Source organism: Gavia stellata, chromosome 6 (genome assembly GCF_030936135.1).
Source record: "Gavia stellata isolate bGavSte3 chromosome 6, bGavSte3.hap2, whole genome shotgun sequence".
Classification (NCBI taxonomy): domain Eukaryota; kingdom Metazoa; phylum Chordata; class Aves; order Gaviiformes; family Gaviidae; genus Gavia; species Gavia stellata.
In genome coordinates, this window is record NC_082599.1 from 31,941,581 (window position 1) to 31,953,607 (window position 12,027).

The 12,027-nt window shown below is 35.4% G+C and overlaps 1 protein-coding gene across 1 annotated transcript in view; it reads right to left on the bottom strand.

Moving 5' to 3' along the window:
* Positions 1 to 12,027, bottom strand: part of DGKB (diacylglycerol kinase beta) — a 341,552-nt gene that overhangs the window by 77,412 nt on the left and 252,113 nt on the right. Inside the window, exons 22-23 of the mRNA XM_059818825.1 lie at positions 10,794 to 10,884; positions 4,994 to 5,189 (exon numbers count right to left, since the gene is read on the bottom strand). Of these exons, the coding sequence (XP_059674808.1) occupies positions 4,994 to 5,189; positions 10,794 to 10,884 (287 nt within the window). The remainder of the gene's footprint in view (positions 1 to 4,993; positions 5,190 to 10,793; positions 10,885 to 12,027) is intronic.

Below are 12,027 nucleotides of genomic sequence, written 5' to 3' on the forward strand. Positions count from 1 at the left end.
AAATTTAGAGAATTATAAACAGCAAGGAGTCAGAGTGTAGTTTATGAAAGACCACCATAAATTAAATTAGTCTGTTAGCCCACAAAGTTTAGAAATTGTTTAGAGAACTCTTGTCAGCAATCCCCTGCCTATAGGGAAGCTTGAGATTCTCCCTCTCCCCTGTAGAGTGGAATTTGACACATAATAAGAAAGGTATTTTCTCCTCTCTTACTATGTATAGATATTTTGAAGTGTTTTAAGGCCTCCACAGTCTCTGCATGTCCCCTACTTTTAACTGTAGTGAACTGTCTGTATACATATTATTCTATTTCCAAAACTTCTGCATTTCCATTCAGAAAGTCATAATGCAGTTATTATCAGAGATTTCCACATGGAATTATTGAATCATGTTGGTAAGCTTGGTTTATGCCTAGGTGCTGTGACATGAATGCACATTGTCTTGAATTAGTCTAGTAGCCTGGCATGTTGCTGAGTAATAGCACACTGCAGGTCTTTTAACAAACTGTGCAGATCAACTTGATAAATACTTGGTTAAGTATCATGTTCCTGGTGATGTAAAAAAATAAATAGGAAGAAAGTATTGCACTGAAATATTTACAGTCTAAAGGTTTCACCCATTAATAGTTCATTGACATTGTTTTCAGGAATGAGTCCTTTGAGGCGACTGGAACTGCTTGCGCAAAGCCAAGTTACATATATGTTTGCAATAAAGTCTTAAGAGACTTTAAAAGAGATTCCATTTCAGGACAGGGCTCTAACTGAACTTCATCAATGAAAGCAAATCAAAGCATAACAACATCCACTCCAAAGGAATCCTATTCCACTCAGCAAAAAGTTTACTTGAAAGACTTTCAAAATAATTATTTCTTTTTTGTCACAGAAGGTTTGAAAATTTTACTTAGTATCTCTGTGAGGAAGAAAATTTTGCTGTTTAACACTTAACATAAGTGGTATATATTTTATGTAAGATATGTTGTCATGATTCAACTTATGTTTTGGATATAATTTCCAAACAACAAGTAGCTCAGTTATTTACATTTATGTTTCCCAACTCATACTTCAGTTTCTATGCAGTATGTTCATCTTTTTGAAGCACTGATTTTTGGCATTTATCAGTATCTGTGTATATCCAAACAAAAATCCTGTCCAAATAATGTTCAAGGATAGTTCACAGTTACATCTAAAATCTGCACTTAGAAAAAAATTGATTGTGAACAGATATATCATAGACGTGTACATACTAGAAGATTTTAAAACAAAACAACAAATGGAAACATTGCAAGTGTCAGATTCATAAAGTCAAAATACCAATTAAATCATCTACTTTCACAAATTGTCACATATATCTGTAGTTATATTTTTTCCTAATGCATTGATTTTGTACAGTAGAGATGATAATGATAAATTAGAAACTACAATGCAATTAAACTATAAAAAATATCTTATTTTTACTCTAGTAACATTTGTTGAAAGACCCTCTACACTTCTGCACAGGAGCTGAAATGAAAACTGTAGTATTTTTTTCTATTAACAAATAATAGGATAATATTTAGTACCGTACAGCTAAATAAGGTTTTCTTTCCAATGAGTTATAACTTAATCAGACAAATATATTTTAATATATGTTTTATATGAAAATATCAAAGCCAGTTAGTAGTTAGATGGAAATATATAATACACACACAGACACACATACCTGCTATCAGTGCCAGATTTTGCTCTTTAGTGTACATGCACAACTCCTAATGAGATAAGCAGGGAATGTATTTAAACAGTGCATATTTTAAATTACTACATCTCAATATATTGTTTTTCAGGCTATGTGCATATAATCAGATTGTTTTCCAAACAGGTGTCCATTTGATTACTTAAAGACCAAACTGTGGTCTGGCTATTGAGTATACAGAGGTGGATAACGGGAAGGGCAAAGAAAATACAAGCCTTTTTGCATCAACAGGTGACAACAGGAAATAGGGAAAAAAAGAGAGGAGTAGGCTCAGATGAATATACCTTCCCTGAATTGTACAGATACATAAGAAAGAAAAAAGATTTGGCAGAACTTTGACCCTTTTTCCTGCAGTGATGATCATGTAGCATGTACCTGGCTTGTGCTAGGTGATACACACAAGAGCAGGGAGAGGACAGCAGCAGGACCTCACACACAGAGGTTTCTTCTTCTTTGGAAGTTCTCAAAGTCCTCCTGGGGCTATTCCGAGAGGAGCAATGCAACACGAGGGGCAACAACCTACCCAGAGTGAGGAGACAGCTTTCGCTAGTCCATGCAAGTATCCCACTTAAGGGCTCAGACTTCGAATACTAAACTTTAATTCACATATTTATGGTCAAGTTATAAAACCATAAAAGCAGAGAGACAACAAGAATACAAACTGATATACAGTTAAAAAAAAACCCCAACAGTTGCACTGCAATTGAAAAAGACTAAAAATAAATGTGCATGTCACTCAGAAGTCCCATACAAGAGGAGCAGATTTAAAAAAAAAAAACACAACACAAAATCCAACACCAAAACTTGATATACATATATCAATATGAAAACATGAAGATGTTTGATTATTGTCTCCTAGAAAGGGTAGTGTTCAGTTGTCAAGTGATTTATTTGGACATAAAATGAACTGAAAGGATATTTATTAGGAGTAAATAAACAAACAAAAGTTAACAAGCAGCTATGTATTTACTATGGTTCTCAATACAGCAATACCTATTTCCGCACCAGGCATTAACGTTTTGTAAAATGTTTTCTTCAAACTAAAAAGTACAATCCAAATATCCCTACGAAAGCAATCAGCTAGACAATATTGGGCTCTTGGATTGGCTTGTACAAAGCCAGTGAAGGAATCATAGTGTTTTAGAGGTGACAGGCAGTCAGTTATTTCCACAGTGGATAGATTTAGATTTATCAAAACTATTTGAGAAGCCTAGACATAAAATTGATTAAATTCCATTACTCAGCAATAATCTTGAATACTGAGATGAAGAAGCACACTCTATCTTTAACTAGCGGAATTAAGTGACTGTTCTTTGCAGTATAAAATAGGAGTGGATCCATAGAGCAAATCAGTTGGTTCTCAAATATTTACACCACGGTAATTTTGGAGTTTTACTTTGAGTTTTTTTAACCTGGTTCCATGGACTGAACACCCATTTGCATTCAGAGCATGTGCCCCCCCGCTCCCCATTTAAAAGGAATCCAGTCTGCATGGTCAAGACTGCTCAGTGTTGCAAACTGGAATACAATAAATATGGACAACTGGGAAATCCAAGAGATGTACTCCTGTTAAGCACTAAAATGCTACAGTAGATGCAACCAATAATACTATCCATACACTCAATGATGAGATAGAGCTGCTCTAACTTATGGTATTGAGAAGTCAATCTCTGCTTTGAAATTGCCTTTTGTTTAAAGCTACTTCCACCCACAGTGCATATAAAGTGATTAGAAACTAAGTCATGAGACTAGTTTAAGTAAGGTGCTTACTGTTTGCATTATGAACACTTCAACAGGTAATGTAGGATCTTCTGTTCAGTCTTTAATACTTTTATTATTATTTTATTTTTTTCTGTCCAGGAAAATGGAAATGGAGTGTAGCAATGTCCTTCTAATACACCAAAAATAATCAGTAGTTTGAAATTGCTGTTAGGTACGTATCAAATACATACATCAATAGTTAAAAAGATTATACATTTTGTTTCACTACCATCAAAAGGGTGAAATGTCCTCTCTCCCTATGTTCAGAAGCAACACAAAAGGAAAAATTTTGGTGAGTCCATTACCTAATAGCCTGCCTCCATCTCTTGAACATCAGGACGTAATACAGAAATTGTAGTGTATGCAGAAGCTTAGCAGCTGGTAAGACTTCATCTGACAGAGTGTATTGGTAAGTTACTTGGAGATACTGAGAACATATGTCAATTTGCTTAAACCACAGAAACTTTGAGTCCTAGTACATATTGCAACCCCCAAGCCATAGAAGACTACTTTATTCCTTTTGTCATCCAGATAAGTTAGCTGGATTAAAACTACAACACATATTAATTAACTAAGATATAACTAGTGACTTAAAAATTACTGCTGATGAAATGTGAAAAATATTGTTATCCTTTTGGATATCCTAACATCAGATAGTTAAAGTCCTGATCTTTATTCAGTTTGAATAAGGAGAAGCAGTAAGATACTCTGAAGCAAAAGATTCTCTCTTTTCCATAGGATAAAAAGAGAAAAAAAAATTTTCAAGGTCTGGTCTGTTCATCCCTTGGTGTGAACAGAATGATATTTTATAATCACTAGAACTTGCGATATGTAGTGATGTGTTACAATGCATAGTATTCAGATTCTACAAAGTGGAATAAAGATTACTATTTACTGTAGGTTTTGTCAAAAATTATTGTCAAAATTTATGGAGCAAATGCTCCTAATCACCAGGAACGTATATGAGCCCTGAAAGGATGGATCACATCCATGCAAGAAAGCTACAGCATATGCATTCAAGGTTTGCATACAGCATCACAGTGTAGAAACATAAAATGTATAGACACGTTGCTCTTGTTATTCTGAAGTAGTTTTCCACACCTCAGGCCAAAGTTTGTTAGAAACAGGGCACGATTATCCCCAAGTTTTATGCACACTGACATTAAGAAACATGATAAATGCTCAGTAAGCATTTTCCAACTCCAAAAGCTCCAGGTACTTCTAGACTGAATATCATAGTAGCGAACAGTGCCTGCCACATGGTGTGCTTAGACTGCTTAACAGGTAACGTCTGAGGCAGGTTTGCAAGTATATAGACTGTAATTGTCAGCATGTCTTTGTTCATGCCTTTGCTCCAGTGCTTCCCACCAGAAAAGCTAAATGAACAAGAAAAGAAATACCTAAGAACTGTCTATCCTTTTTCTTGACAAGAGACAATACAAGGGCAATTATACAACTGAGTTGACTGTATGGAGCCAAATAGCCTATATTAATCTGTAAGCTTACCTTGGCATACAAACTTCAATTCCTTGGCGTCTGTAACTGTGGTTCTTTTATCTGACCTCTTCTTTTCTGTCCGACGGTGGCTACGTCTTTTCTTTGTCTCTCCCCAAAGATTCGAACCACCATGCATGCTTGGAATGTTCAGAATGGCAATTCCTTCCAGAGAAATATTGGTTAAGTCTAGCTGAATTCCATCACACTGATTAGCAAGGAAAAAAAAGGAAAGGGGGAAAAAAAAAAAAAAGAGGGAGAGAAAGCAGTAAAAGAAAAATCAGAATGATCTACCTGTCAGATATTTTTCTTCAACAATTCATAATTCTTAACACTGTTAATGGTTTATTCTATGTTTACACCTAAGATATATACTTATATCTGGAAAGGAGATATGAGATAGCAACAGATCCTCATTCAGAAGGCAAAACATGATTCCTATTAAGTTCTTGATTGCTTAAGTGTGGGACCATTTGGTAGAGTCTTGTTATCTGATACCTACTCATTGACCCAAGTGAAATATATCTGTAGCTTCACTACAGCTATTAGCAGAAAAACGTTTATACTACAAAAATTTCTATAGCAATAACTGGAGTTTTTTTGTTGCCTGTTCCAGCTAAATTGTCTGTCTTACAATTTTGCAATGATACTTGTCATTATAACACCTAAGTCCCTTTCCCATCAAACTGAATATAAAAGTCCCTGCATACAGAGCTTATACAGCTTCATGGAAAAGGTTCTAAGCAGGTCCCGAGAGCACAGAACACTACACCAATATTAGTTTCAATACAAAGGCACAACTTCCACATTAGCGTAGGGCTATGCCTGACTAATAATTCCTACTGAAAGTTAAGATTAGTAAAACTGAGTACAGCAAAATGCAGCTACAGCTACAGCACTTCTTATCCCAGAACTTCTATCAGCCAGTTCTCTGAAATATGCAGCATTGCCAAAGGAAAACATGGGTTCGGAGCTAAAGAAGAGGTATCAGTGCTCTAAAAGCCTTTCAAGACTTACTGGACACACAGAAGAAATCTTACTCTGTGGGATAGTCCCTTCAGTGATGGAATCATTACTGTAGGGCACCTTGTGTGGCTGGTGTATTTCTCCTGTTTTCTACGGCTACACTGGATATTGAGGCGTTTTATAGGCGTACATTCCTTTGCTAATTTTGGCTTCAAATTATATCTTATAGAGGGACCATAATTTTCCAGAAGAATGGTTCAGGGACCTTAACTTATCAACATGTTCAGTTACAAACTGCAGCATCTTCTCAGGTGGCAAAAGCCTACATTTGCAAACACAGTTCACCTGACACACATTCGATGAGATGTACCTAGCTTGATAGGCTACATCTAGCCTTCATAGACTATAATTTACTCAGGGTAAGTCCCCCTCCCCACCCACATTGTTTTAGGATCAGGGGAAGCTCCTAACACGTATAAAACAGCAAAATACTGAAGAACCTCCATAGAAGAAAAAAAGACCCAACTTCAGATAACTACAGTTGAACCTGCAGGTGGAAGGCAAAACATCCAGTTCTACTTATTAACTCACTGAACCAGCCAAAGTTCCCAGGATTTATTCTATACTTGTACCTTGGCTACAGGTAGATTAGCTTCATGCCTCACAACATAGCTAGAGTACATAGATACCATGGCAAGTCACATGCGCTTTATAGTGTATAGCAGCATATTTTTAAAACATTAGGTCCTACTCCTGCAATGTTCTGCAAGCCAGTAGGGGGTCCAGTCATGCATTGAAAACTGATTAAGGGTCTTATTTTGTAATTCCAATATACAATAATCAGGAAGAAAAGTGGAAAAATAATTAACCATGCTTCAGTAATAGTCCACTGATATCTTGCAGCTTGCTGCTCTGTGGGTCACTGGCACTTTTTTCTCTCTGCCTAAACCTTTATCACAGCTTTGAAGAAGAAAAGGAAAGTACAACTCAAAAATAACTGTGCATAATTATTTGTTTACCCTGAAACTTTCTGAGATTACAAAACAGAACTGTATTATAATGCATACTTGGCATCTTCTTAATTCTTCTAAAAGAGTGAAAATCTGGAGAGAGAACAATTTCAACATTAAGGTTCCCATTTCATATTTGCTCTTCAAGAATTAAATTTTAAACCTGTGGTTTATATTCTTATAGAGAAACCTTTAAAGTCAAAAGACATATCTGGAAGTGAGTTGGCAGTTGTGGCAACTACTGTAATTGAAAGTGTAACTTTTTAATCACATTTTTCTTACAAGAAGAAAGGCATGGGTCTTCACTGTTATTTTGGAAGCAAATTCGTGGTTCCCCCCTATATTTTATACGTATTAAATATTAAGATGATTTATTTTATTAAAAATTCTGCTCGTGTGTATGCTCACTTACTGCTATACATTCTAGATAAACAGATATTAATTTCATAATTAAAAGTAATCTTGTGTAAATACCCTGCAGGCCTCAATGAATCAAACACATACTGTGTGTCAGGCCTCCCACTGTCTTCAAGTGGAATGTACTGGCTGGATAATTAGATAGTACATATTTTTTAACCTTATTTGCATGCATATTATATCTTTTGCACACTGACAAGCAGCAGTAACAACAAAAGTCAGATTACCACAGGGAATTCCCACAAAGAAGTCTTCATTCCTTATAATTTGCAGCCTAAATTAAAATAATTTGATCTTTGACAAGGATGAAATGTCAAGCAGAAGGGGGTCCTCTACAAGCCACGGCCTGTGGCTTCTGAAATCTGCCTAATTTATGTCAGTCACTTCTTAATACATATTTAAGTATTACACGAGAAAGATGATAAATATGCAATCTGACACCTTTGGTATTTCCCTGCTGTTAATTTATAAAGGTCTGGCGTCCCCCAAACTGACTGGAATTATTTAAATAAAAGAAGAATTGTGAAATAGGATGGCGCAGGGTCTGGCTTCCATTTTCACTCAATATTGAACACAGCAGGTAGTACACTAAGACAATTATTTGACTAGGCCTCAGAATCCCACAGCGACGAGGAACTTTCTGAATTAGTAAAGGAGGATTTCTTTTGTTCATACACAGACAAGAAGTTTGCGCTACAGGTAGCTCTGCGTTGTCCTAACACATTCATACACTACAACAACAAAACACAGATGTGTTCTGCTCCTTTTCTTCTTTTTTTGGTTTTTTATTTCAAATAATGCAATGATGCTGCTAAGAATAAAAGCATGCTTTTAAAATGTGGAGCATGCCTACTTAGATTAGAAATAAACACTAGCACTTGTATTTCTTTTTTGCCTTCTTTCTTGGCCCCAGTCCCTTTTCAGGCATTATCTTTTACACTTCATTCATTAGATCAAAATTTTCCAGATCGTCTCAAAGTTGAGAACATATCCATGCCTGAAAACAGCTGAGACTAAGGCTTTGCTGTGTAACCAAGTGCCATAGCATGCAAGACTACATGATTGTTTAAACTCCTTTCCCCCACCCATTAATACAAGGCGGTACAGTAGGCTTCCTCTGGTCCCACTGTGCTTTTACAGCATTGCAGGTATGGACCATGCCATCTCCACTTACTTACACTGGAGCTATGCCTACTCTCATTAAATACCCTTCACACACCTTTCTTTTTTCTGAAGTGGAAAAAACATGTAAGTGCTCTAAACTGTAAAGTCTTAAGCCTCATTTACTGACACATTATTATTAAAAAGAAATACTTAATTTTGCCCTGTTTTTTTTTTCCTTTAGAACCTATGTTTCTCTCCTCAACTTCTTGGATCCCAATTTGGAAATAAAAACACATCTTTTTCTGGAAAACATAAGAATTTAGTGTCCAACCTTTGTTCTGCATCTCACACAGAAGAAAATATCCAGAACATAAAAGACATGAATGTGTATCAGGAAAGCCAAGGTTAATTAGGTTAGAAACCAAATATAGGGTTTGCCCACAGAACGTTTGATCGTTGTCTCCCACCTCAGAGATACAGATCCTTAATCTTCGTGGGCTTTTGTTTTTTCAAAATTTCGCTATAGAGCAAATGCATTCTTTGTGCATTTTATTCGGAGTGAAATGTGGTATCATACACCAAGTTCTCATTTACAGCAACATCCCCAAGCAAGGGGCAGCAGGTTAAAAATCAGATTAAAACAGTGCTACTCCCAAGTGTTTATAACATACAAACAAGAAACATTAGATACAAGCATATTGGCAAGCATTGTTCATTTAAATGTAATTTACTCATTGTAAATAAATCTGTAAATAACTACCTCCTAACACTTCTTGTGTAAACATTTTTGAAACTATTTCCCCTATGATTTTTGTTCCTAATTGTAGGACTAATGATAATGACCAGGATAGATGAAGTGAATATTAACAAACATGTCTCATATACTGGCAATGTAATACTTCATTGGTAATAGTGTAATTGATATGAATTGGTAGTAATTATACAACTGGTATAAGCAGCATCACAAACTTGTATGCATAGTTGTTTGTTTTGGGATCTTTACATTTCATCAACCGTTTCAATGGTTACATTTAGGTGGTTTAAGATTATCACATCTTACAGGCTATGTAAGTTTTTTGCCAGATAGAAATATTTTCTTGGCAAAGCCAGCTCTTAAATTTGTATTTAATCAAAATGTACATTTAACTTGCAGTATTTTCAAATCAAATCAAATCAGGTAAGCATTTCTTCCAATACTAATCAAGCATTTTTCAGGCTACATGTACTTAATCCCAAATGTGTGAAGCACTGTCTTGGGAAGCAAGGGTTTTTTTGTTTGGTTTGTTTTTCATGGGGTTTTTGTTTGTTTGGTTGGTTTTTTTTTTATTTTTTAATCTAACATGTGTAGAGCATGTTTCCACTTTAAAAAGAAACATACAGTACAACAGGCAAGTCTGGCACCACAGATCTTACAGTTTCAGTCTCAGCATTCTTTGTTACTGTTCTACTACCAGATCCATGGTCCCTTCAGATCATTTCAGATTTTGCCTTTCAGGAGGCTTTGACCAGACTGTCATAGCTCTCATCATACCTCTACTACACAAATACTCCACTGACGTGCAGTTTCTCATTACTATTGGAAAGGAAAAGCACCATAATCCTCTTGAGAAATGATTTCATTATTTTACTCTCAGGTTTTTACTTTCACTCATTTCACATTTTTCATTTACTTATTTATAAATATCAGCCCCCCAAACAGTTTATATAGTGTAGCCACTTATTCTACCAGCCATCAAAGTAGCAGTGGCACATTATTTTAAATTCTTGTTTTGTCCGTAACTACCTTGTGTCTTTTCAGTTAATGTTCAATGTATAATGGAAAGATGACCCCTTGTGCAGAGAGAAAAGCTATTTAATGAAGGGGAATGATTCAAAAAAATATATATTCTTTAACCTTTATTCAGGAAAGTAAGTACAATTTTAGGGAATTGAGTTTTAAAGGTTATAAAAACTTGGGACCTAGAAATAATAAGATTTTTTTTTTTATTTTAATCCTGCAGCAGCTCTCACTCCCTCCGACAGTCTTTCATTTTTCCATCTGACCTAGCCACACTCCCTATTGATTTCTAATGTTATATTTCACCTCTTGACCTCGTCTACTGTATTAAGACTTCACTAATCATCAAACTGAACTTTGTTCCAGTGTGCAGGGCTACACTACAAATAGACATGATAAAAATAATATTTTGGAATATAGGGTCGAAAGGATGTGCACTGCTTTGCCTTGTTGGATTCAGGCACTCTGCACCCTTGCTCCCTGCATTTCAGCCAAACTACTGACATTTCAAGGAGAAAGGCAACAATTAGTTTCTTACTTCTATTTCTACAGATTCATGCAGCTTCTTACAGGTGGCTGAGAAAGTTTCCGAAGTGCCAAATTCAAAATACCAAAATTTGTTCTTCATTCTGAAACAAGAAAAAAAGAAAAGAAAAAAGAAAGATCTTATTCACTATCAATATGTGACAAAAGTGATCATCCTGTCTTCCATTATAAGTAATGGCAAAGGCTTGGGAACATGTGACATCCCATTTGAAATAGATGAGCTCATAATTTTCAAAGCTTAAATGTTGGTGTCAAGTTGTATGATATCCCCTAAAGGGATAACAGGAATGTGTTGAACTGACAGGTTCAAATGAACCTTTGACTTTTCTTTTTCAGTGACTATCAGAATATTTTTTGTCACTTAACCAGGGACATGCCTCAGAAAAATGTATCGATTTTATTTCATGTCTTACACCTACTATATGATTTCTGATTCATGGTTAAAATCTCTATCCTGCAGAGTACTAGAATGTGCACTCCCATCATGAAGAAGAGTCAAGACAAAAATGTAGCTTGCCTTAACTTAGCTAAAGGTAAAGGTAAAAGCTTATTGTTCGTGATGACAGATGAGATATTCGAAGAAAATAAAAATTCCAGCTCTAACAATCTTTAGATATTTTTGCAGTAGGAGAGCTGTATTACCAGGTAATTAACTCATAGACACATTTTAAATGGGTGATGGGACATGCATCTTGAAGTTCATTAACAGATTCTACAGAAAGATAAAACCGGATACAAATGCTAGTAAATTGCTTAGTATATCATGACAGGAGGCAGAGATTACACTTTTTTGTTCTTAAATACATAAAGACTGCACTTCTGTTTTACCAGATTTATTGCATACTGTTAAATACAAGCAGGATACCAGAAATACCATTTCAAATAAGTATGTGCAGTTTTGTTTAACTCTCATGAGTAATTATTATTCCGTAACAAAACAAGAAGCTAAACTAGAAAAAAAAAAGACACTGAATTAGAATTCATTATTCACACTTAGGAATCAGATACAAACACAGTTCATCCATTTGTATAAACAGTTTTCTGACACAGACATAGAACAGTGTGCTTGGAACTTGAAAATGACTGGGTTTGCATGAGCTAGAAGTGGAGAAGAGTAAAACACAGACATAGATGACCGTCAAACATGCCAGCAAAAGTACAAATCCTACCCTTGGTACTTATTTCAAATTACACTTAAAAGTCTACTTAGTGGCTCTTAAAGTCCA